The sequence below is a fragment of the Cheilinus undulatus genome, linkage group 1 (assembly GCF_018320785.1).
Source record: "Cheilinus undulatus linkage group 1, ASM1832078v1, whole genome shotgun sequence".
Classification (NCBI taxonomy): domain Eukaryota; kingdom Metazoa; phylum Chordata; class Actinopteri; order Labriformes; family Labridae; genus Cheilinus; species Cheilinus undulatus.
The window spans coordinates 11,628,484-11,656,072 of NC_054865.1; the positions used below are offsets into that span (position 1 = coordinate 11,628,484).

At 37.9% G+C, this 27,589-nt stretch overlaps 1 protein-coding gene across 2 annotated transcripts; it reads right to left on the minus strand.

Annotated features, from left to right (window-relative positions):
* Positions 1-1,266: 1,266 nt before the first annotated feature.
* Positions 1,267-27,589, minus strand: LOC121508584 (AP-2 complex subunit alpha-2). Of its 2 annotated transcripts, XM_041785532.1 has the most exons (23): positions 27,380-27,589; positions 23,622-23,690; positions 21,603-21,745; positions 21,313-21,506; positions 20,459-20,588; positions 19,902-20,003; positions 19,691-19,799; positions 16,552-16,702; positions 15,930-16,098; positions 15,464-15,601; positions 15,199-15,381; positions 15,018-15,115; positions 14,030-14,261; positions 11,998-12,162; positions 11,643-11,732; positions 10,136-10,269; positions 8,721-8,803; positions 8,460-8,549; positions 6,813-6,936; positions 6,613-6,729; positions 5,848-5,917; positions 4,614-4,748; positions 1,267-4,532 (listed from the first exon to the last, which is right to left on the minus strand). In XM_041785532.1, the coding sequence occupies exons 1-23, from the start codon at positions 27,444-27,446 to the stop codon at positions 4,455-4,457; spliced, it is 2,871 nt and encodes a 956-aa protein (XP_041641466.1). In that variant the 5' UTR covers positions 27,447-27,589; the 3' UTR covers positions 1,267-4,454. The 2 variants fall into 2 exon arrangements, with proteins under 2 accessions (XP_041641466.1, XP_041641475.1); XM_041785541.1 differs by lacking the exon at positions 11,643-11,732.

Sequence of the window (27,589 nt, forward strand, 5' to 3'; positions counted from 1 at the left end):
TGTTTTTCTTGTGTTATAACCTGATGCTACAGTGGGAAAAAAAATAATTTTTATTCTCATTAATCTATACTCAGTACCCCATCATGACAAAATAAAAACAGAATTTTAGAAATTTTGGCAAATAAACTAAAAATAAAAACTGAAATATCACATTGACATGCATTAAGATTGTTTGCAAAAACACTTATTCTAATTCAGGTTCCACCCATTTCCCTGGATATTAGGGCTGGACAATTAATCGCAAATTAGATTAAATCGCAATTTGGCATGCTGCAATTTTCAAATTGCAGACAATTACATTTTAGTCTAATTTTAAAAAATATTTACATTTATCCGCCTCCTTCATAGTCATGCCATTTTGCAAGTGAACAGTGCATGGTGGGAACTCATCACACCCCTTGGTCTGAAGTGTGGTCCTGAAAAAATCTTCAAGTGCTATGTAGCCCTTAGCCATAGCCCTTGATTCAAAAGAGAATTTGGATACCCCTTCACCTGATGTGAATGCACAAAACCAAGGGGAAGGGCTAAGATAAGGGCTACGGGGGAGAAATGGAATTGACCCCAAGTCATCACGATGGAGTCTAATCACCAAAGACATCGCACATTTCTGTTTCAATAAAAATTTGTAAAATAGATTATTGTTATACTCGTATTAAGTCTCTTCAGATTGAAATTCTGAAAAGCCTGGACCTGGATTTAAACATCGGGATGAAAGTGAGCTGCATGACATGGTTTTGTGTCAGTATAAAAGTGAATTACCAAATCCAGCAAATTTATTATCCGGATTAAGCCTCTTGAAAGATCATGTCCTAAGTGTGAAAAGTAAACAGATAACATAACCTTAAGGGACACATTTATTTGTGAAATATTAAATCTGTTGTTTTTCCTTATAGTAAAATGGTTCAGGCAAATATAGGTTACCTATTTTGTGAGACAATTCTTCAACATAGGAAAATGTTACACAAATTTATTTCATTTGTATGTCTTCATAAAGGTATTCGAGGAGTATTGAGATTGTGATGCACTTCCTTATTGTCTTTCTTGGCAAGAGTTTATATATCAGATAGCTTAGCATTAAAGGTTTTTCTAAAGTTCACCTAACAACATGGGGTGTCTGATGTTTTATGGCTTGAAAAAGGATGCATTATTGCCTAATTTCAGATGAAAAAGGAGTTGCGATTATTCCCTTGTATAAACCCATATGTAATGCATTGTCACTCTTGGATGGAGCCACTTTATGATGAGCATTAAATACACCATCAAGAATTCTGATAAACACATTTTATAAAACAGACAGTACAACATGTTATAAAAACATACAGAGTTTGGCAGTGCTGTGAATTAAAGCGTTGAAGTGAGGCTACTGTGACAGTGTGGCAGTGCTTATAGATAATCATTCATCTAGGTGAAGGCCCTTTTCTGTTCTTGACAGAGCAATAATCGACACAGGCACTATTGTCTTAGCTACTTAGATGAAAAAGAAGGGAAAAAGGCAATACAGAACACAATGCAAAAAACATCTGAACAACACAGCTCTCAAATGTACCGACTGTATAAAAGAAGTGGATGAAAACAGCAAACCTCAAGTTTAAATATCAACATCCTAAGTGAGCGCTACAACTATACCATGGTGGTAAAGCTGCCCAAATAGCAACATGCTAATCCCAGGTGTCTATGCCCACAAGCAATTCCTGCTTCACTGTTTATTTTGACCTGAACAGGGTCATAATTAGAAAAAATTCAATCGTACTTTGACTTGAAACTTGAGACAGTAAGAACAAACTTACAAGAGAAATGTTCACTAAAGTCATTAATCATAAACCGCCCAGCGCTCAGTCAGCACGGTCAAATCAAGAGTAAATGACTCCATTTCTAGTTAACCTTTGCGTTTCCACAAAATGTGCTACAATCCATCTCCCATGAGTTACTCCACTCTGCTTCACTTGAGGTACAAGTGAGTCTATTTTCAGTGTAAATCTGCACAAAACACATCGACCCAAACAGGAAGGCACACAGGAATGCACAGAGCATCCTGACGATTTTGACATAAGCCAGGTGCAGACCGCCAATCATAGATCCTACCCTGCATTAATACTACGTCAAAACAGGAAGTAAACAAGCAGCATATCAACTCCATGCAGGCAAAGAAACACGCTGTTTGTATGTTGTTTTCTTAACGCCATGTACAGTCCCTGTGAAAACTGTAGCTTAGGCAGTTTTTAATTTGCACAACTTTTTTTCTAAAGCTCAGGGCTACAAAGGAGCATTTTAGGTTATCAAGGTCACTGAGTTTTCAGGATAACAAAGGTGGTTCCCTTCTTACTAAGATAGATCACAAGTCAAGCTGAATACCTGACCCACTCCAGAGATGGTTGTTTTCAGGCGAAACAAAAAACCAAGGGGAACCTACAGTCCAATCAGATCTCAATATTGTAGAGTTCTGCGTGAGTACAAGAGGGAGAGAAACCAGTGATTTGTGTTTCCTATATTATCTTAAATACGAAGAATATTAATGACGTTTACAGGATTAACTGAGCTTTACTGATGCAGGAAACGGGCATATCCATCTGCTTTGCAAGGTTAGCTGCTGTGTTAATTCTGTAAACAAATATTTTGACAAGAATAATTCCTTTTTATCATGAGTAAACTGAGAAAATGTGAACAGTAAACATATTGGCAAACAAAATAAAAACGATATCTCAAATCATAATGCTCTGATAAATAAAGATAAAAAGATAACAACGGCAAATAGTGGCATAAATCACGCCATGCTATCTGGTGCGTCTCAAGTTCCATAAAGGATACTGCTTCATGGAGTGTGTTTTCATCCTGACAAGGATTTTTTTTTTGGCCATTAATGGAAAGCTGTGATTAAGGTATTTTAAGCTTATGCAGTCACTAAGCATATCTTTGCCTACATGGACCAGTTTTACAAACTTAAATACACTTAAAGTGAGTTAAATCAAAGTTGCCACATCATCATATTTTTCTGTAAGCGGCCCTCTGAGCAAAAACTTTGTACATCCCTGCTTTTTACCCTTCTGTTTGAAAATGAGGCCAAATTGAAATGTTACATCTTATTCTTACTGGATGCGGCGCAAGCGAATGTCAGTGACATTATCAGCTTGATTACACTGATTCATATTGTAGATTCCAAACATCATTAATGTATTAAAAATATCTACGTATGTAACTTAAAGTTGTGCTCTGACTTGTGTAAACACGAAGGGAAAACTAATCGGCTCACAGCACATAGAGCTTGTCAATAAAAAGCACAACACTTCCATTTATCTACATTCAAAGTTAATGGGCCAGATGTCATATCTTAATTGTGATTATAATTAATTGAGCAACAAATTAATTTAAAGGAATACAGTATGGTTATTCTTGTTAGATCTTAGCTGGACTACTAACAAGATGCAATGAGCCTTAATCTGAACATTACCACCAGGAGATTTTCCTGTTTTTCTGCCAGTTCCTCTTGTATTTTGCAAAAACAGTTGAATTGATTTTGTTTTATAGTTCGCTCAGAAATTGTGAAACAAAATGGTCTGCTTATAGCAGACTTGTTCATGCTCATGACAGATTTTATGAAACTCGTACCTTCTCTTTCATGTGAATGTGCCATCAGAATTGCTTTGTGAACTTATCAGGTTGGTAGCCAGCTTTATATGACCGTGATCTACTTTGTCAGAGTTAGGGAATCTAGATAACCGCAAGATAGCCTGAGTATGTGGAACTCAATTCCTATTATAGGCCCCAGAAGACTTCACCCACTTCTTATAAACAGTCTTAGTCCAAAATTCACACAACAAAAGAAAATTTGCAGCATCAATACTCTATTTTTTGCTAAACAAAATACCACAGTACAAAGCTTCGCTCTTCCTCCTGAGATGACAGACATCTATAATTGTTGAAATAAGTAAAAAATACTTATTTGACTGTGAAAATGTTCTCTCAAAATCTATCTGATCTACTTTTGTGATGAAATTCATTACCTAAAGTGCAAAATGAACGAGAAGTTCAGGAAATCTCCCGTTCTGTGCAACATTTTTTGAGACGCTAGAAGAAGAAACGTTTCATAGAAAATTAATTTTGGAGATCATTGGTAAGCTTATAATCCTCTAAAGATTTTTTAACTAACTTAATCTCATTAAAGCCTCATGAAAGTTTCTTCAAAAGGTTTGCATTAGAAATACCCGGCAGTGACAAAAAAAGGCCCGCAGTTGTTCAGGACAGGAGGAGCATTCAGAGCCTCCTGCAGTGTCTGCGGAGAACCAGGCCGGTTTAAAGCAGTAACCTATGAGTAAAGCTGTGCAGAGAATATATTTCATTTCTGTTACGTGTCGAGTAAGACAAATAAAAACAATTTACACAATTTACAAAATTATTTGAATCTACAGTGAGGCTAGGTGAGTAAGGGTGTATAAAATGCTGGTGCTGAGTGTTGAAGTCTAAAACTGTTCAGAGAGGAGATCACAGAGTCTCTGAGACACAGACTCCCGGCTGGTCCGGAGGGTCAGACGATACATCTGCAAAGAAGAGACGCACAGTTACACAGCTGTATGATGCTTCAACACAGAGATGTTTTCCTTATGCGTGTTTGTCTTTACCTGTGCCTGTGTGTTAGGCTCCAGTCTGAGCAGGCAGCCCACCTGAGTGTTTTTAGTGTGAATGACTCCGGCTCCAACAAAGTTTGCTGGGTTTGGATCCACACCGTCCAGCAGAGCTACACCAAAACCTAAGATCTGCACAACAACCCATAGAGGAGAAAATATAATGCTTAGGATTATTTATCAACCAAACAAGCAGATAATGCTGTTCCAAAAATATATATAGAGAAAAAAACTAAAGCACATTTTTTCTTTTGGAAACTCTGGTTAACTCATGTATAGGATACAGGTAGACAATGTCACCTGCAGAATGCAATGGGCACAACATTGCTTTTTTGTTTGAACTTTAGAAATAAAAATTCACCGTGTGTTTTCGTTGCTACAGCCATGAAGCACCTTCATGTCTTCATTCAGAAATGTCAGTAAAGCATTTGAGTACATTAAAGACCTCACTTAGCCCATGCAAATGCACCACAACAAACACTGATGTCAGAGGGTAATTCACAAATACTAAGAGGTCCACAGGTAATACTAATCCCATGCAAATAGTGCTAAAGACTGGGGATACTGCAGGGCCACTAACTGTAAGACTACAGCTAGATTTAAGTTGTTTGATTATGGCAGAAAATCTATCATTTTGACTGATACTGAGATTGTAATTTTTAAAAACAAACACTAATAGATTTTACATCTGCATCTGAATTTTAAATGGTTAGGCCTCAGAAAGTTTTCGCATTGTCTTGAGAGTCATGCACAACCTTGTAACATTAAATGTTCAAATTTCTTGGTATTATAAATTTCATAAGGATGATTCTTTGAAGAAAAGGTTGAAGAGATTTTTTCTTAACTGTATAAAATCAATGCACATAAATAAAACAAATAACTCATCTGGCCATTTTTCACAGCTTTCAGTGGTGGTTCAAGCCATTGTTCATATCTCTGAAAAGGATCCTGTAAGGTTGTTAAAGTTGCATTATAGTATTACTTTACAATATTCTAGCTCAGCACAGGATGTTTAATTTTGAATTTTCCCATATCCGCTTTACTGTCTAAATTTGTGCAGCTCTTTGTGATCACAGACCAGCTCCTTTAAAATCAGACTCAGCTGATATTTTCACAAGAGCACAGCTGAAAAATCACTTTTGTGATGTTTCTGAAAGACACTGCATCAGTGATGGAAGTTCCAGCATGTACCAATAAAGCTGTATTTTGTGGAGTTTAACATGTTTTTTACCTTAGCCTTGGTGACCTCTGTGTCCATGGGGTGTTTAGCTTTGAAGATTTTCTGAACCTCCTGCTGTGGACTGCAGGCACACAGAATGACAGGAAATCATGTTTTCATGAATTAATCCTATTGAACATCAAACAACCTGGAAAACACAATTTTTGTGGTGCTAATTTTTTTATAATACTTAAACCAGATTGCCTTTGAAATTTTCTTTAGTTAGCTGTTATTACTTGTACCTCACAGTGGGAGACATTCACTCTCAAAGAGGATGTGGAGAGGAGTCTCGGGAGGCAGGACACGATGAAAAAGAATGGTACAGTAATATGGGCATGCAAACAGACTCCAACACAACTCTTGCAGTTTTTTTGCCCCATGTTAATGCTATGAATGGTTCAGAGTGGAAAAATACACACTGACAAACATAACATAATGACGAAGTTAATTCAAAGAACAGAGATCTCACTGTCTTTTTGGTGTGGAGTCTATGGTTATGTAGCAGTTGCAAGATATAAATCAGCCCCTCCCATTTTCTTAGATAATTTTATCTGAGTATTTCCTGCTGTGTTCTCACATCAGCTGACCCTAACCTCACACACAGAATCTATCAAGAGATGAGTAGGAAAATAATCAGAGTAAATTAGGAATTTGGAATTTCACACTGCAATGTTCAGATTAACTAAAAAGTAACTTAACACTAACCTTACACATCATGGTTTGAAATAAACACCTGACAGCGACATTTGTCAAGTGGAAAAATAAATCGAGTCTTACGCTCCAAGCTGTTTCCAGCGTTGGAAAAAGTCCTGGGATGTCATCTCTGTTGGCTGAAAGAATTTGTTCAGCATCACAGGAAGCTTCACTGCAATGTTCTGCAGAGTCCCACCGTATCTGTTCAAACACAGACAGTCAAACTTTGACATAAAAACAGAGATCAATACATTTTAAAAATATGTATGCGTTCAGGCTCTAACCTGAATGTGATGTCTAGAACTGGTGCCTCTGTGAAATCCGACACACACTCAATGTTGAGGATCTGCTGGACCTGAGCCCCTCCCTCAATTACAGGGTCTACTGCCTTAGCATGGACATTCAGCTGTAGAGACAACTGTCAAGGATGATGCAATATGTCACGGCTCTCATAAAGCAGTGATGAAACACAAGAAACAAAGTGATGACATGCAGTCACTGCTGTAGTCTAAATGACAATGGTCTCTGCAGACCATTGGTAGTACCTGTTACTAACTAATTTAATCATTTTAATTCAATAAGGTTGATCCCTTCTTAATTTTGAAAATAGTACAAATTTCATATCATCTCTACAGTCTGCAACCCAAAATTTTAACAGGGTCCTCCTGTGCCGCAAACTATGAAACAAATCACAGTCAAACCGCAGTCAATGACTGTGTTTCTGCTGAACAGGATCCTTCTTTCATGCATGTTAGAAACATCTACTGTACCTGCTGTGCTCCACTCAAGATTAGGTCATGTCTTTTTCTGATGGAGCTACTTCAAGTACCTATCAAGCTGAACAGATAAGATAAACTCAAACAGGAAGGCAGACTCTACACTACTACAGAAACTATAAATTCCTATGAGGTAGCAAGTAGGAAGGATGTCTTCTGTACATTTCATTTTAGAGTTAAGACAAAAATTAGCTGAATATTTAAACTGTTTTTGTGTAATTTTGGATTTTTCTACTGTCTTAAACTGAGGGTACTTGACTTCCTTTTTGGGTACAGGCCAACTATTGGAGGTAGATTGAAGACTTCACCACGGAAAAGGGAACATACTACAGATTGAAAATGAAATAAGAGATCATTAAGATGGTGCAGATGACTTCTGACTTGTCTATTGAGCTCTCTGTGAGTGTTTTTAAAGTGTAACGAGACATCAAAGAGCAGTGGTAGAATTATTTTTCATTACTGACCCTGCAGAGAGATGCTGTCGAGGCCTTAACCAAAGGGTGTTGAAAGGGACAATAAGGATGCGATTAACTGGGCTAAAAAATATGAGTGCACTAATTGTGGATCTAATTATTCGTGATTAACTTGATTAATCTTAACAACCCTAGTTTTAAGGTTACTGATTAAAATGTAATTCGACAGAAGTAAAAGTACAGCCCAATTAAACTACAGTACTAAATTAAAAGTACAAAGTATTTTATTTCAATTTTACTTAAAGTATTGAGTAGCTACTGGGGAGTATTACAGTAAAATAGGATTTTTAAAAACTTTTTCACAACATGCGAATATGGATCCCCAAGCATGTTTTATTATTTAGGAAAAGTCAATCACTTATAATAAAGTAAAATCCAACTGTTGTTTTAGGATGTAATGTGAATGACTGATTTCAAAATGTACTCTAAAAAGTACAAGTATACCCAAAGCTGCTCAATTACAGTAATTTGAGTAAACTAATTTGTTTCTTAATTAGTGACTTTCCATTCCTGCTGTTTGGTTTGCTTAGCTATAAAGAGATGGGACAACTGATCATAAAAATGCAGATAATCAGGTTATTGGCAGAGTGTTAACAGATGTGAAACATCTATCACTCTATATGGAATATGGAGTTTTCAGGGAGTCCTGTAACAGGAAGATGCTAAACAGTGGAAAGGATATGAGCTGTGAGAGGGTCTTGACTTGTCACAGATGAGGTGAAGCTAAGGAACTGGGTGGATGTCTTGTTTCCGTAGAACACATAAATACGACCTGTGGGACAAAAGCAGCATATTAATCACATCTGATCAGTTGAAACTCCTTCTAAATACATTTGTAACAACAATGCCTTTTACATCAGCTCATTTTCATTATTGTATATGTCTAGCTGGACAGAAAGGCCTAGTGAATATTTGTAAACAACAATAAAAAAGAGCTGCTCACCCAGGTTCTGTCTGTACTCAGACTTCAGTCCAATCTGCAAGAGCTGGTTCTCAAAGATGACTCCATTGTTCTTACAAACAAACCTGAAATTGAAAAACATAATTTCATATTTACTTGACAGAGAAGTTCCTTTTATGTATCAAGGTATGTTAAGCCTACTGCTTTGTTTGTGAAGAAGTAAAACAGCTGAACATTATAGCTTGCTTCTTCAAACACAGGGGCTGCAATACTGCTTGACTGCAAGTGACTCAGTCCACAATCTTTTTAACATTTAAAGGTTTAAAAGATAGATGTGTTAACTGTTAGTGCATCAAATAAAGATGGTGGTAAGTGTAACATCTGTTATTTTTGTAGTTTATACCAAAGAACTCTGATCTTTCCTTCAGCCTTCTTTGTCGTCTTTACTGTCAAATTTTTAAACACTGGAAAACCCTTTAAAACTAGAATTTGTAGGAATAATAATGTTTAATGTGCTTTTGCACCCACCAATGGTCTGAACTATATCAAAAGACAATGTACAGTTATATTAAGAGTTTTTTCAAGATAAATTTGGGCCTTTTTGCCATTGTTTAGATGTGACAGCTGTAAAGACCAGAAATAGGGGGAAAGAGAGGGGGAAGACATGCACTAAACAGCACAAAGAACAGGAATTGATACCTCCACAGATGTTTTGTGGACTCTAGTCTCAGTGTATGGGCAACCACTCTAGCGAATGAGTGAGACTTATGCCTTATAATACCAGAGTCTGCACAAAATTTTGGAGCATGTGTTTGTGAATTAAGCTGTTGTCAAGATGTCTATAGGCTGTGGCTAAATGGCTACTTGGAGAGAGCATTTCATTACATGCTAGTGGGGATAGGTTTGTGAGTTTTCAAATTTATAAAGCTATGTTGAACATCAACATGGAAAAGCCTGACTTTTTAGTGCAAGATGGATTTATTTGCATGCAAGCCAGAAACATAACTTGGGTTTCTTTCTGCACCTGGTAAAGCTACTAGATGTGAGACAAAGACGACAGAAAATGATGCAGCCTAATATTACATCATATCAGTTATGAATAATATCTTTAGGGATGTACACTCAATCCATCAGAATGCTGCTTTATGTGCGGCATCTTCTGCCACCATCTTCATCAATAAGATGAAGGCTGATGTGTGAACTAGCACAAGAAGCTGTATGCACAGCTTGCAAAAAAAACATGCCTTAGTTACATAAGACTAAAAGCAGGAAACTTAGACTCTCTGTGGAAATGAGGTAGGTAGGTATTCTCCCTGTTGAAAGTTATATTACTGCATGGTAAACTTTGAAAGTACTATTTCAAGGTGGACTGCTGAGCACTATCCAGATATAACCAGAAACGTTTACACTCAACTTCCCTTCTAATTTCTTCCACCAAGCTAATGCTGATTCCCCACCTGGAAAAGTTTTCCTCACACACTTCCACAGATGCAGGTGTGGCGATGTCAGAGAACACGTCCACCAACAGGCTGTTGGTGGCTGGAGGGGGGGAGTTTACATTCATCAGGTCTGTGAATGGATGGGCGGAACCCTGGGAGAAAAAGCATTGACAAAATGATTGTTTACATGTCGTATTTAATTTCAAAATGTACATGGATGCATAAGTTGCATGTAAGAAATTTTTTTGTTTTGTTTTGTGTATCCTTACATGCAGGTATAAAGACTAATTTTAGAGTTAGTCTGAAAAAAAACTTTTTAAAATGCATGAAGTTTGCTTAAACCATACTGAATCTAATGTCTGCAGCTGGACCAACACATAAATGATGTAGTTGGAGAGTGATTTTCTCATGCATGTATTCACTTAAATCAGGTCAGGTGGGCGTAAGCGTTCTGTGCATGCTCCAGACTTGGTGCTGGAGTTTGACCTTGAACCTGAATAGCTTAAATGCTAAACACAGTGGGAGTCATGTTGTTGTCTGCCTTATATAATTACCATAGGTATGAGGTATGGTGCTCATCTCAATTATACAAAAAGGAACATATGGAGTGTGCACAAATTGTTATGCCTTAGGTTTGTCCATGATTTACCATTTGGCAGAATGTACAACATGCTAGCGAATATTTTAGCTCAACAGGAAGAAGGTTCATTCTAACTAGCTGAACGACATCACCACCAACAACAGTGGAGATGGACATGCTCTTTTCAGTAAATCAAATCCCCTGCTGTACATGTTTACTGGATTAAGTATGGTAGTCCAGTTAAATTGCTTAACCGAGCTATAACTGTAGCTTGCTTTCCTAAAAAACGAAAACCATACTGATTGAAGAAAGCGGCAGTATTCAATAAGTTTAACTTCTTTCAAATAAGAGCAGTGTGTGATTTTACCATGACTGTGCCTTTTACTGTGACTTTTAATAACCACACTTAACTACTGATAAATTTTGATTTTAACTATGACTATACATTTTTAGGAATATACTTTTCTATTCTATTTATTTATTTTGATATAATGCACACACCATGAGTGTTTTTATCTGCTGCTTGACTGACTGCTGCCAACAATATTTAATCATATTGTCTCACCAGTGCAATGATGATAAAGCTAAAGCTTCTAAGCTTCTAAGCTTCTAAGTTTAGGGTGCCGAGTGATGAAAACGCTGGACTACATTCCACCTGTGTTTGTCCCTTTTCAAAGATGAGAGCATCTAGCTACTGTTAACCTTGCATGGGACAACATTCAGTGAGTTAGAAAGAACAGAGATCATCAAAATTCAGGTCCTGAGGCTGCATGATCATCTTTTGATCAGCAGTGAAAAACAAAAGATAATACTAAAAATAAATTAAATTCTATTTACAAAGATAGAGTAATTATTTGAGAAGTAACGCAATAATCAAAACAGCAGCAGTAACAGGAGAAGCAGTTGTAAAAAAAAAAAAAGTGTTTTCTCATGCTATTTTTATACCATGGTCACAGCAGAGAGCATGATGGGACTAGAAGAGGCAGGGCGGGGTCTGTTGGTAGGGAGAAGGTCTGCCATCAGTGAAGGAGAAGACTGATGGACAAAAAGAGAAGAAGAAGAAGGACGAAGGGTTGAAGACAAAGACAGGAGGAGGTAAGACCAGATAAGGATTAGGAAATGTTAAAAAAGGCAGAAAATAAAGTCAAAGAATCTTAAAAACAACTAATACAGCTGAATGTTTTAAGATTCATACAGGCTTGTTTTGAGAAGAAGGGCTGAATGATACAGTAAAGGAAACACTAGAGGGAGGTCTTTAAAAAGAAACTTTTGGCCAAGTGAATAAAAACTTTAGATTCACCTTCTTAGCGGCTTCAGCATTCTCACTGTGCTCAGTGCTGCCATTGACATTCTTACGAGTGTCATCTATATCCGGCAGGTGGCCGGGGCCTTTCTTCTTCTTTAGCTTGGCCAAGATTGAAGACTCTCTTTCTGGGAAAGGAGGCATCTCTTCTAACACCGTGGCCTGTGGAGGAAAAAAGAGGCTTTAAGTACAGGCAATATAGAGGGATTCAGATCTACTATTGTGTGCTTGAAGGGTTCTATTGTCTATAAATCAATAACAAATAATGCTAGATCATATAAAAGACGCTGTAGGGAGACAATAGGAGTACTTCTGGTATCCTTCAAACCACTGGTGTATTTCCACCCCTTTATGATACAAAAGGCTCTGATGTAACAAAGTGGCCACTAAAATAAGGTAAGGTATGACACATATGCCTTAAAAGGAACAATAAGCTACACTTACCGCTTCACACCTATACAGTATCTTCATCAAACAGACTTGAGTTTTTCTCACATAATTATAATTTGACTGTGGGCAGGACTAAGGAAATACTGTAAATCAGAGATCTCTATCAATATAACTCATAAGTAAGCCATCATGATGAGTGGCACCACAGTTATTAGTAGGGACGCATGATATTATCAGTATAATAGCGGTATTAGCAGATATAAAAATTATGCTGTATTTACAATCAACATTTTGGCTATAAAGTTCTGCCTATATCAGCTGTAAATATTGGCATTTAGAACAAATAATAAGTTAGAGGAGTTTTAGGCCAGACCAACACATCTATATCAGCAGAAGTCTTTTTCTTTATTCATCATCATTCCTTACACTTGAAAATGGGTTTAAAAGTTTAAATTTGTTCATCCTCAAACTTTAAATTGTGTTTTTTAAGGACTAAATTTTTGGTCAGACCCACATTAAAATATATCGGTATCTGCAGCAATTTCTTTGTAAATACGATATATTAGATATTGGCAAAAATTCAATATTGTACATCCCTAATTTTTAGATTACACCAACTAACATCAGCCTGTGAGCAGCATGGACGTTTAGTTAAATAAATAGACTCTATGATATAACGTTGTATTTCTGCTGGTTCTCATGCGAGGTTTAGCAGGGGCATGTCTAGCACTTTTACCTTCAGTGATAACATGACAATAAAGTTGCAATAAAATTAAGGTGAATGTAAACAAAAACTGCAAATACCAAAAAAATCAATGTTTTTACACACATTTTTTTCATGCCAATGACTCTGTCTTTTCTTTTCTGACAACAAAGTTCTTCTACAATGCGTGTAACAGCAAAGGGCCTCTGTATTTGTGTATTAAGAATTTTTTGGCAACAGAAGAGGAGCCTGAGCCTAAAACTTAAAAGAAACAATCATATAGTTCAAGAACTCAATCCAAAACTTAAACATCTAAATGTAATGGTGTGGGGGCATGCAGATGGCCTAGCGGTCTAATGCACTACCCACGTGGGCGGCCCGGGTTCGAATCTGGCCTGTGGTCCTTTGCCATATGTCTATCCCCACTCTTATCCCATTTCCAACACTATCCACTGTCCTCCTCTGTCCAATAAAGGACAAATCGAGTGACTACTGAGATCTCAGTTTGTGAATGCTGACACTCACTGACTCCTATATGGGGTCAGATTACACAATCTTTGGTCTGTTAACTGTGTCAGATTAGATGTCATAGAGGGAGCCATTCATTTGTGCCATATGACTGAAATACATGGTAGCGCCTAACCTGTTTCTCCACAACATTTCTCTTTTTCAGTCTGTCATGGTAGTCCCTCTTCACACATCATAAAGGCAGGGATGTTGTTTGCAGAGCTCAACAAACATTTCCTCTGTCTCATAGTTTCATTTCACAGCACCAACTCCATCATTTCTCTTTCACCACACCATTTGGCTTGTTTACATTTGTGACTTTTGTAGATGCTGAGTGTCAATGGGATCAGAAACACTATGACAACTGGATCAGGATATTATTGTGTAGTCTCACCTCGGCAATAAGTCCCATCTGCATTCATCACTCACCAGTATATCAGTGCTTGCGATGCAGCTGAGCCTCAGATACTCAACAGCTCTCTGCTGGAGCTCAACATCAGCGTTGCGGAGCTGACTGTCAGAGCGCAGCACGTCTTGAATCGTAGTCTTTACTTCTGGAAACAAGTTAATGAACTTGATGTAGGCAGACAGCAGCAGAGCTCGAGTTGGAACAGAGCACAGGTGGAACTTGGAGTGGAGGAGGTTAAACTGGACCAGGGGGCTGGAGGAGGAGAGAATAAAAAAGTATTTACCAGTAATCATAAATGATAATGGAAAGCTTGCCAGAGAAGTTCATTCAAAGCTTAATCTGAAGCACTACTAATTTTCACCAACGAGCCACTTTTGATCAGAGAACACTGAACAATTTTAAGTTTTAAGTTTAAAGGTTTTTTTTCCACTAAAACAGCCAAAAAATGTATTTTGACTTCTGCCTGGTTTTAAACTTACTGGACGTCTGGGGAAGACTTTTATCTGAAAAGAAAATGTTCAGAGACTGTTTTGGTTTGTTTCAGAACTACTAATGCAGATGGAAATGTCCTGTTGAGTTTAAGGGACACTATATTAGTAGGGGCAGTTTTAAACTGTCATGTACTTTTGAATAGGTACTGAATAATTTTCCATCTATATTAGTGAATGTCTGCACGACTGACTGAATACCACTGAGGGCCCCTATTTATACCAAGAAACCAAGCCCTTAAAAGAATAAGTAGGGGCACCAGTAACCTGGTGGTTATGTCTGCACACCAGAGACTGTTGTCCTTTAACTGCGTGGCCCAGAGTCAAATCTACTTTCCTGCATGCCATTCTCCACTCTCCCTCTCAAGTTTCTGAATCTATTAACTGTACTATCTAAAGAAAGGCATAAAAGACCAAAAATAGATCTTAACAAAGAACATACAGAAGAAGAAAAATCTGTTCTAGTCAGGCAAGAATTCATAGAAAAGTGGAAATTATTATATCAATGATGTTGATGTACCTGGAGCGCGAGTCCCCAGCAATGAGATTTCCAAACTCTCCCAGGATATATCCTCCCACCTTCACCAGGTTCTCATGGCAGGCAGGGGCCTGAAGCGCCTACCAGAAAAAATGACAAGACTCCAAGTTTTGTGAGGAAATGAAAAACACATCAAGCTTCTCTGATATGATTATTTTCCCACCTCAAAGACGGTCTTTGCTGCGTAGCCTTGAACTTCATCCCGGTTTATAACGATCTGGATGACACGATACCACACCTCCTCACTGACATAGTCACCGGCGATGCGGATAAGATTAAGGATAGTATCTACATACCAGGTGTAGTCCACAGCGTATTTCTCTGCCAGGATAGCCACTTTAAGCACCTGAGGATGAAAAGGAAATAGCTGAAGAAAAGAGGAGCACATGTTGGAACTAAATGGGGTCAGGATCAGACCAGAAACGCACTATCTCCTCTCTAATTGAGTAGTCTGCAGTCTCCAGGTAGCTCAGCATCTCTGCCACAATCTGCTTGGCGTTGCTGCGGTCACACATGGCGTAGAGCAGATCCACAGCCCGCTGGCGAACACTAACATCTCGCTCTGTCTGTATGGAGAACACAAGAGAATTTGCAAAATAATAAATTCCTCTGGCAAATTGGATCACTTGTCACTACAGAGATTACACTGTAACGTTTTCTATAATCTCTATTAATCAAAGGGAAGGACATGGGCTGTACCACATCAACCTGCCACAAAATATCATGTTAAAAGTACAGTTTTTTTCTTAATTTCTGTATTTCCAGCCAGTTGGCTCATAAATAGCAGTAAGATCATTTTGCAACAAAGCCCAACTTTTTAAGCCAACTCCATAACTTGTGTTTAAATGTTGTGGTTATCACATGATTATGATTAACTAAAACAAAGTGACTCACCTTTAGAGCGTTAATCACAGTTTCTATGTGCGTCTTTACTGCCTCATGAGAAAACTCAGAGCTGGCCAGAGTGCACATGCTCTCCAAAGCCAAATAACGGAGATTGGTTTCTCTGTGCTGCAGAAACTGGCCAAGCTGGTTGCAGGCTCGTACCAATAAGGTGGGTTCACTAGAGGAGAAGAGATGCAACAAAATACAAAAAGCTGCCATTTCTGAAGCAAAAATCCATTTAAAATATCAAAAAGTACAAGTGTCTTCATTGCTATTCAACTGAAGGGCAACACTGAAATCCTGTAAGCTTTATTGTTAAATGACTCTAAAAGAAGACACATCTGAGGTAAAATATGAACACAAAGACTGCATCTTTTTGTTTCTTTTTTTATGTAGACATGCTGTAGATAAGTTACAGGAAAAAAGATCTCGTTTCTTTTACTTGACTGTTAAATGCAGGGTTTAAAATGTCAGACATGGCGTTGTTTAACTGAAGTGTCATGAAATTGGATCCCCTCCTCTTGTAAAACATTCCCAATAAAATTCCCCACATATTTAACATTCCTCTGTAATTCCATGTTGTTCCACTGATTCAGTGACCAGCAGGATTAAGAGATTGAATCAGACCCACCTGTCATGGAGGATGATGAGAGAAATAGCTTCAAACAGGATAGCGTTCTTTGCGTTGGAGTGCTGGACCTTCTTGGACTTGGGTGGCTCCTGAGCTTTATTGAGGATGGTCTCCAGACACTCAGTGAGACGACTCCGCAGTGCTGCATCCTCTGCAACAATAAAGAATATGTTCTTAACAAGCCCCAGCCTTTGTTTAAACATCACTCTAACAAGCAGGGCTTTTTTTCAGAACTACAGATTTCAATGAGAAGTTCATCCTGCTGGATGCTGCTGGAGATGGAAGCAGACATGGTCAAGTTATTATCCATAATAAATGATACACTTTAATTATAATAGATCACCCTTAATATGAGCATTCATGTCTGTCACTTTTTATTTAACTCTGGTGCCATCTAGTGTCAAAAAACACTTCATCTAATTTATCCTACCACAGGACAAGCAGAGTAATGAAAATGCAACAATGACTGTGTTTACATGGACTTGAGTATCCCGGTTATGGGTCATATCCTGGTTTTTATCATAAACAGGATACTGTGTTTACATGTGCATATAGAAACCTGGTTATTCATACCCCCGTGTACATGAGAAAAACTAGTATCCCGGTTTCTGATCACTGCGCAGGCACCTGTGATTTTATTTTACAACACAAAACGAGTTAGGTTTGACATTGAGAAAAATTAGTTCACTGACGGTTATTTTGGGCTTAACACAATTAAATGCCAACATAACATTAAAGAAATGGTATGGAAAACAAAATGGAAAACAAAATTAATCTCGTTTATATTAAGAATGTGTGCTTACAGGTAATAAGGCATGTGCAGAAAAGAGATGGAGAGGATGGCAAGCAGAGAAAGAGAGATCTTAAATGAATAAGCATAATATACATTTACATTTTAAATTATTATGACTATTAAGCTATTAGAATTATTATTATTAAACGGTACAAAAGTTTGGCAGAGACGCCAAGCGCAAAGCAACTTGCAGTTGACTTATTTCTTTACTCTCACAGTCTGTAACAGTGCATGCAGTTGGATGTTGCATTGTGTTTTACTCCTGACTGTAATGGTTCTCTCCTTATCTCGCTCCATCCTTTCTGTCTGTCCGTCTGCCACATATCAGACCGCTACATTAATGCAGACATGTGTTGGCTAGTTAAGCAACCAAAGGGAACTACAGAATGTACAGAAGGAATAATTAAGCTAACTGATACTCGAATATAACATCATTTATACTACAGGACTTCGTAAAATCTCGAGTCTGTCCGACTCGAGTTTGAAGCCCCCGAGAGGTGAGCAGGTCCTCAAGTTGTGACTTCATTTGTGTGCCTTGCGCACAGACACGCCTCTCTCTCTCCGTGACTCCCTGGTGTGTGAGGCAAAATAACTCGAAGCACGGATGAGTTTTCTTGTAAATGCAACATTATGTTGCACAGTACTGACCCTTGTTGAGCTACATGATGTTGCCGGTGTTTTGTGCAGCTGCTTTGACATGCTTTGTATTGTTTAGGGGGTCAGGGTGAGTATTTGTGAAGTGAGGAACACGTTGTGCCACGCTTTAGTGTTCCCCGGAACATATTCCCCAGATATACGTTCCTCTTTCTAAAAAAAACACAGTATTTCCATCAAATTCATTCAATTTCCACAATTTACGTGTGAAATAGTAGTGTCCTTTTTTTTTTTTTTTTTGCCAATTCTGCAATTCCTTTAACATAGAACCCATAGAGCCCTAATAGCGGTCACACAGTCACAATTTACAGTTGAAAATATTGTGGCTGGGTGCTTAATCTCCTGGCCACAATATAAATACCAGCCTTTATATGCTAATGATGTGTAAACACCGGTCATTAAAAGAGGCCTGGCCACAGATTGAATCCCGGTCTTTATTTGAGGATTTACGGTACACTCAATTTTCATTCATGGCTGAAAAAATAAACTGTTTTATCTAAATATGAGCGTGTTTTGACACAAAATTGCCATCAGTTCACAGACTGATCCACTGCAGACACAGCCGCTCAACTGTCACTCTCTCCACCACATAAACACAGTATTTACAAGTATCTGAAGTTAAATAAAGTTACAACTTAACATTTTAAGACCACAGACTCTTGAACCATTTTGACTAGGAAATTAGATCAACATTAAGACACATAACAGCTGAAAACATTTTTATAACGCAAATGTCTACTAACACTGACCCCTAAGCTCTGCCCTGAAGTTTACTATCTGATATAATGATTAATTTTGACATTAAATTTTAGAGGTCTGCACGGTGATGCAGTGGCTAGTGCTGCAGCCTCACAGAGACATGCCTGTTAGATTAATTAGTTGGCCTAACTTGTCCATAGGTTTGAAAATGTGTCTGTCTCTGTATGCCACTCCCGTCGTTGACTGCCAAACAGTTCAGGATGTGCCCCACCTTTCACCCAGTGACAGATGGATCAGCTTCAGCCCCCTGCGACCCCAAATGAGACGAGCAGTGTTAGATAATGAAATGGAAGGAATTAACGTGTAGAAGCTAAAAAATTATTCACCACAAAATGTTAAAGCACACCTCTCAGTGTAAATGCTTACAATTTTTTGTCTGTCCTGGGGGATAAGTGAACTCTACAAAGTAAAGTCCCAGAAAATATGGAGAGAAGGGTGAAATGGGTAAAGATGTTGGGTCTTGCAGGCGAACTTATTTAACTCTAATTTGGATATGGGTTTAAATGGAGAATAAAAAAGCAAACTATGGCTGAAAGAAAACCTAATGGCTATCCTAGAGGAATGGTAATGGGACTATCAAAGTCAATAGTTGTATTCTGATGAAAATACGACTGTTAATTACCTTATGGAGAGAGCTGATTATTTGACCTGGTAATAAAAGAAAGGGCAATTACATGAATATGACAAACTTGAAATTTTTACACTAGGAAAGATAGCCATAGGGAGCCATAAATAAATCTAATTTCCAATCTGGACAGTGGTTCATTGGTCTTGTTTTACTTCCATTTAAATTAGTTTTGGACACATACTGTTTCCGTTGTTGAAGTGTTTTAAATAAAGCAGTTCACACATGCATGGTTGTTATGTAGCAGTGGACCAAAAAGCTAGAAACGTTTTCTTCTTCTTGATAAAAATGACAGTATTGTCTCATACCAGGTGGAGGGTAGCACTGTAGCAGACGCAGTAATTTCACAGACAGCCATGGTGCAGCAACGAAGTAGTATGTGTAGTCCTGAAGGTCGATGGATGCTGAAGTCACAATCTGTACAAAAAGAGCAAGGAGAAATCATCAATAAATATCATGAAAATATTTAGTATTTAAATGGTTGAGATTAAAACAATTAAACAGTTTAAGAAGACAGACCCTGCTCAGCCTCGCTACAGCCAGTGAGACAGCTGTTTTGAAGTCATCAGGACTCTTCTGGGCCAAATTGGTGATAAGGCTGGTGGCTGCTGTCACCACTCCCTGAAAATATACACACAGACCAAGATACAAGCTTCATCACAAAATGCTACTTCATACTCGTTCTGTTGTAGGAGTACTGATGAAAGTGAGCATGCAAAACAAAGCGTACTGTGTCAAAGACAGTCGTACACACTAATACTTCACAGTAAGCACTGCATTGTAATCATAATTCTATACTATTTAAGAACTGGCATATTGACAATTATGAGCTCTGCAACAGAAATCAATGATCTAAAATAAATTAGGATCAGAAGAGAGACAGGAAACATGGGGAGAAAAAGCGGGGGGGGGGAGACACACACCAAACAGCACCAAGACCGGGCACCAATCATGTAACCAGTGCACTGAGAACTAAAGCCTCGGTACATGGGTGCCTGCTCCAAGCACCAAGCCAATCTGGCACCCTAACTTAGTAATTTCTACAGTGAACACTCAAATACATGGTTTGTTCTTACCAGGTGCTGATCATTCAGCAGGTGAACCACACGTGCTGTCCATTCACCCATGGGAACCAGATCAGGAGACATCCTGTTGAGTCTTAGCAGACACAGAGCTGCACTCTGCTTCACGCTGTCCATGGTGTCCCTGATAGAGGCAGGCATAGAAAACTTAATTTAGCCCTATACACATAAAATAGATCATTTAACACTCCAGTGTCAATATCTTTCTGATTTCAGTCAAGGTTAATTTGATTGCAGTTGCCTGTGATTTTAGTAAATAAAGTGAGAAGATAAGAAGCCCTTAGCACAGCTACAAAGTGAAACATTTCACTCTTATGGCGTTTTCATATTAGGCATGATTGTTTTGCACCACAACTGCTTCTACTTCCTCATTGGACTGTGATAAGAAACCGGAGTATGCAGAGAAAAACCACATGCATGGGGAATGCATGCAAATTTAACACAGAAAGGCCATGTCCAACTAGGATTCCAACCAGGAACTTTCTTGCTGTAAGGTGACAGTGCCAGCTGCTGCAACATCGACATCAATGCTTCAAACAAATACATGAAAATCAAGAAATGAACTATGAATCATGGAATGTGAAGTATGATAACCAGGAAACTTTTCTGTCTTCACATAAGGTCTCCATGTGCCATTTTAAACTCAATCAACAGTAGGTAAGCTCCTCTCTATCAATGTGCACCTCAAGCAGTCCCATTTCAAAAAACAGTATCTCTCCCTTAAGATAAGCACTTATTCAAATGATACTATTACAACATCTTTGGCAAAGACTGGCGGTAACAATATGGGGATGTGTGAGATTGTATTTGGTTAAAAGCACTCTGTCTTAGGGGCATTTAATACAAACCCTGCCACAAGGATGTTTGGAATCTGAGACGCGAAAGCTTCTGCCATTTCTCTGCTGCCCACATTAGCAATGCAGTGCAGGGCCAGGTTCATGAAGGTGGGGTTTCGACTGGCCAGGTCATTCTTGATTCCATTGTTGATGAGACGGATCAGGTCACTGTTGGAGTTCACCAGCACCGAGATGAACAGGTAACCCTGAAAGGAATCATGGAAAACATTTTTAGAGCCATTTCACTTTATAAAGAAGAACTGTCAACTGTCAACGCTAGACAAACATGAGTACAAACTTACAATCTGTTTCTCTGTGTACTTGTTGGAGCTGAGCAGGTTGACAGCCTCCATGTGTCCAAAGTCAATGTCATGGCCCAGGAGAAAGATAAAGAGCAGCTTGCAGACATACTTCTTTTTACTGTAGCCGTCTAAAGCCTTGTCACCTGTCCACACACATAAAAATACAAACACACGTACATGCTAGGGCTGCTTGATTATAGTCATAATCACAGTCAAATCATAATCACACCTTTTTATCATCACTGAGATCATAATTAAACCTGATTACTCACTGATTTTACAACATCTGCATCACATGCATAACTTAAGTTCAACACCCTGAACAATTCAATATCCCGAACAAATTGAAAAACAAGAAAAAAAAACATGTTAAATTGATTTTTTAAAATGGATTTAACTGGATTTTCATACATTTTATCTTGATTATCTTGTTTTCATTATCGCTGAAAGGAAACCATACTCCGAATTGACACTTGATAAACTGCCCAGCACCATTCCATGCACACAAATAGACAAAGAAAGATGTGAATGTCTACATTACATTTAAAGAATTTAATTTTGACAATCTGGCATTAACCTTTGAGTACAGTAGACATTTAAGAAGTCAGTGGGAGACAAACGCAGCTTTGAGCTCAGACTATATATTTATAGCCTAATATCAAACGGACAGAATGAATGAGTATGGATTAAGACATTTAGAAATCATTCAGATCAATGTACCTTATTCTTACATTTGATCACTTTTAAAGTTGTTTTCTCTTATTCATTATTATGTTAAAATACTTAATTTTTTACTGATGTTTATAATACACCTTTCCTTTAACTATTGCCAAGGTACATTAAAAAAGATCTTCACTTAGTAACAGGCATAACAGAATGACTGTCCTGTGAATTTACAGTGAACACAGCTTAAAAAAGGTGCAATGACCAAGTAATGGATTTTTCAATTGTGGACAACAGACAAATTATATTGGTGTATGCTCATTGACAGAAACATGTACTTAGCTTGTCATACTTTAGCAACAGTAGTGGGATATCACTGGCCTCTGCCACTGTCCACTTTGCTGTTGTGTTTTTAGCATTAGGGCACATTTTATATCACTGTTAACAGAAAGGAACAACTTCTACTTCTCTTTTTTCTCAAAGACTGTACCAGCAGGACAGTTATATACATGTCAAAATAGTTTATTCTGATTAAATGTTTCTTAAATGCACAATGGATCACTTTATCCAGTGTCCATGTAAACAGAGAATTTGCAGTCCCAGATCAGAACAATAAGAATGATCTGATTAGGTTGAAAATGTTTGTACATGTAAACACAGCCATTGGTTAGCTGAACTTGTGTTTATTATGATAGTTAGTTTTCAGATTAATGGAAGTACTTTGCTTTGATTGTATTTTAGCAGCTCTTATTTCCTCAGCTTGAACTTTTAGACTATGAACAGCACAAAAATGTAATTCTAAGCTCTTCCTGATAACCACACTATTGCACCATTCTTAAATGAATGGTCCAATAAATAGTAAAAAGGTCATTAGGCTCTAAACTAAATGTGTCTGTCTGATAAACTCTCTCCATCTTAACATTTTCTGGCATTTGTATTGGTCTTTTACTTTTTTAACTGTTAGAATGTATGCACAAAGACCACATACACCTCTACCACATAGAGAAAATGTAAGAATGAAGATATGCCAATGCCAGCATGCTAGGCAGTGCAAACGAGGCAGCTTACTGAAGCAAACTAATAATAGTCAGCGAGGAACAGGTGGCTTGAGAAACAACATCAACGAGAGATTTAGACAGACACTTTAACAGTGAAGTGCTGCATAGTGTAAAACTACAACATCCCCTTAAAACTGAAGGAACTGAGAGGCTGCAAAGCCAAGACACAGTTGAGGGAAATGTTAACAGGGCAGATTAACAGCACCAGGAATACTAGCTAAACACTAGGTGATATGATTTAGTCTTGGAATTACAATCCTCCCTATTTAGCCTGGTTTGTCAAGAGCTGATCACTTACCTTTAAATTTGGAACGGATATTGGCCAGTTCTTTGTTTATCCTCTTGATCTCTGCTTCTTTACTTTTACCTGCAAACAGAACAAGATATATTGCAAGTTGTTTCGTCAACATTCTGTGTCTCAGTAGACGAGTCGGTCATCCCACAACCAGATCGAGGGTTTGATCCCCTGCTCTGAGAGTAACGTGAATGTGTCCTTGGGCAAGACATTTAATCCTAATTTGCTCCCATTGCTGTGTCAGACGAGTGTGAATGCATGGATGTGTATGAATGAGATTAGCTAATACTGATAGCCACTCTACTTTGCAGCCTTGCCACTGTATGAATGTGAGCCATTTGGATACCAAAGGGAGTTTAGAAATCAGATCCACTGTGAACACCATGTCTCAAACATTGTCTCCAACATGGTGCCAGCTTGCAGTTGAATCAGCAATGCTCCAAATGATGCATAAATCAAATTTTAGTTTATTTATGCATCATTTGGAGCATTGCTGAGTCAAATGATGCATAAATAAAATTTGAGCTTAAACCAAAAGGGATTGAGTAAAAAATAAAATAAAAGTGACCCACCCTGTAAAAAGAGAGCCAATAAAGGCATGCACTATTCTTACCAAATTCTGCATATTTGTGTATTTTTATTTCTGAAGGAAAACTCCACGTTTTAACATGGAAAAAAGCTTTTTGCACTTCCATTTAGCCATAACCACAGAGATTCCTGCTTGATAAAAACACATTTTTTCATTTTAAAAGGTGCCTGATAGATTACTTAAAGGTTATGCTTCATGTTCACAGCAAGTAGCTGCACAAAGAGTCTAACAAGAAGGTGGCTTACTAAAGAACCCCCAACAAAGGAGACTGGATAAATGTTGTTAATGAAATATATAACATGGAAAGCTTATCTTTATCCCTGATTTATGTATGGACACACTTTACTAATCACTGGAGGAAATGGAACAGTTATTTTAAAAAAAGGGGCTCCATAGCACAATATAATAATCAGAATTACATACAAAAACTGGATCATTTAAGAAAGGGAGGATATTAAGTATGCAGATGTTTAAATACATAAATATGAAAGTGTCTGGGATCAGGCCAGAATCTCCTGTCTCCAGGGTTGCCACCTTTCAGAAAATTAGGAAGAAAAGCTATATTTTTTCACACAAAGTGAATACTAAAAACTAATGATATCCTTTGATCCACTTTGGTTTGGAAGCCATAAAGTTTACTGAAAGCTGTAAAAGGTGACAAAAAACTATGATTTGTGGAAAAATATGGAGGCTGGAGTTCTGGCCTGTAATCAAAGACAAGTATTAATACATTAATGAATTAATATTCAATGCATATGTATCTGCGTTCCTGTTTGGGCATGTGAATTGTTTTTAATGAATGTAATTTATTTAAAAAATTGGGGAGTAAAGTAGTGCTCCCTAGTGAGCACTAATAACCTTAGTAAAGCAATACAACACATTTATCTTAGTCAGGCTGCTTAAATGTGATTTCTGTGTTTGCTTTATGTCACTATAGGAACTCTTTGTCTTTGTTTTAAAGCAAAGAAGTGACTTGAGAGGACACAGCATAGGAGAACATATACGGGTTGAAAAGGAAACACCGCTGAACTTGAATCCCCCTTCTGTGGTTAAAAAAAAAAAACACTTTTAACTCATTGACCTTAACTTTTTCTTTCTTTTTTTTAGCTATGACTGAATGGTTTTATTTCTAAGTCTTTGCTTTTTTATGTTTTTCTATCCATTTATTTATCCATATATTAAAAATTCAACCCAATAAAAAATAAGTTGCAAAAAAAAGTAGCTGCACATAGAGCACTATGCACATCAGTTCAGACTATTTTACCAGGTACGCTTTTAATGTATGAGAATTCAGTGTCTTAATTTTTTCCAGGTTTGAAGAAATTTTTCGAACATAACTTATCTAAGCTCCAATATGCATGTAACAATGGTTGTCCATATCTATAAAGATGAATATCAGCTCCAATTTTATGCTCATACCTTGCACAGTGTTTGTTTAGGAGGTATGAGCACAGTGAACCCTATATTTCAAATTGATTAAGGACAAAAGTGAAAACCTGGGTGGTCTTCTGCTGTTTTTTATGCAGTTATCTGTTATTAAGGTCTTAATGTTTTGGGGGTTTTGCAACTGCAAAGCACTTTGTGGCCTCTGTTCTTAATTTCAGTTCAATAAAGCTACACAGGGAAAAATCTGCTTAAGACATGTTTTAGCAAACCTGTAGGAAGTGACATGAACAGACCAAGCAAGTAGATCAGTGTGAGCTTTGTGTGCTGTTGTGTAATGACTTAACCAACAAATTACAGTGCTTGAGCAATGTTGATGTGTCATCCATGTTAGCCCTTAAAATTAGTGTCTTGCAAAACCTACAACGAAGTCAAATGTAGTTATTTTCTCTCAGAAGATGCATTGCACTGTGCTTTATTATAAGACAATCATAATTTGGGCATGTGAGGGACTTCTGATCTTCACATGCTAATAAAGCTGTTTGGCAAAAATAATGAAATATTCAGCCACCTTTTCATGAGAAAGTGAACTTTGATTTCTGATGACAACACCATTAGCAGCAGTGCTATTTGCATTCATACCTTTCCTAATTTAACAGAAGTTTGTCTTAAGTATGACAACAACTTGCTGGGAGTAATCTTTGAATGCCATAATGAACACAGTTAAATAGCCTGTTGTCAACTTTTTACAAACTATGATAGGGCAGGAAGAAACGAAAAGAAGAACTTGAAGAACTTGAAATTATTAGGCAACTTCTTTGGAAACAGCTCTATTCCATAGACTGGCTATAGTGTTTCTGTTTGACGCTGGAGTATTTCATCACAAGGAACTTTTTAATAGTGGATTATTCTTAAATGGACAGCCAGATTCCCAGAATTTCTCCAGGATTAGTCATCAATATCATTAGGAATCACTAAAATTAATTGGAGGGCTCTTGCCCATATCCTATAACAGTTCCTATATGCAAAAACGTTACACTTGAGCTGTTTCTACACAGCTGTGCACTTCCTCTGCGTTACTTGGAGCATAAAGCTGTCAGGTGTTGCGGTCTTGTAAGTGACCATGTTGATAAAGGACTTTTTGCCTGATGTGTCTGTGGTTGTAGTTACAGCAGATGTTAAAGGCTTTAAGTATCCCAATCGATGCTTTTTGTTTCGGGATATAATCATGAAAACACGCCAGAAACGTACTTATTAGAAATACATAACTGAGCATACGTTAGGACGTTTCTGTTTTCAACATCTGTTGTAACGCAGACATCAAAACGCATTCTCTGATGAAAGTCGTCAGTTAACATGGTCACTTTTATAAGCCTAACACCAATGCAACGTTTGCAACAAACTGCTCATGTACATTGCTTTTGGTGATATCTACTACGTGTACACATAGATAACCATTCCTGGCTGAGCGGTTATACAAACTTTGATGGGCACAGACTTATGAGTTTGGTATTATCAACGGTTAGCGGTGCGGTCCACGCCCTACGACATGACGTTAGCAACCGAAGCTAACGGCTAACATTAATTAGCCCGTGTTGGCTAGCTGACTGAGCAGCTGTCTGCATCGACTTTTATGAGTTACACTTGCCAAAACGTTTAATGAAAAGGAGAAGGAAGAAACTTCCTTGCGTGTTCAGACTGGTAGGACACTATAACCCCCAAAGTTGCACCGGCTAGCTTGTCCCTGTCCTGGCCATGAACTGTGTATGAATGTGATAAACAAACTTACAGTTCCTGATGTCAGAGATGAACACCGCCAGGCCACGCATCCCATCTCCTTTAGAGACCGCAGGCATTTTGTTCACTCCCTGTTAATGGGACGCTGTCTCTTCCGTATTTTAAGTCTCCTAACTATGCGATTTAACTTTGTTTTGAAGTTTGCTATCAAGCTAGCGGAGCAGTGTAGTGAACGGAGCCCTGACATATGACGGAGACAGGA

Excerpts from the sequence above, each read along its gene's own strand:
- LOC121508584 (XM_041785532.1), bottom strand. The coding sequence starts at position 27,446 with ATGCCTGCGGTCTCTAAAGGAGATGGGATGCGTGGCCTGGCGGTGTTC. Across the intron at positions 21,746-23,621 it reads TATCCGTTCCAAATTTAAAG|GTGACAAGGCTTTAGACGGC; the intron begins GTAAGTGATCAG and ends GTGTGTGGACAG. Across the intron at positions 15,602-15,929 it reads CTGTGATTAACGCTCTAAAG|ACAGAGCGAGATGTTAGTGT; the intron begins GTGAGTCACTTT and ends TTCTCCATACAG.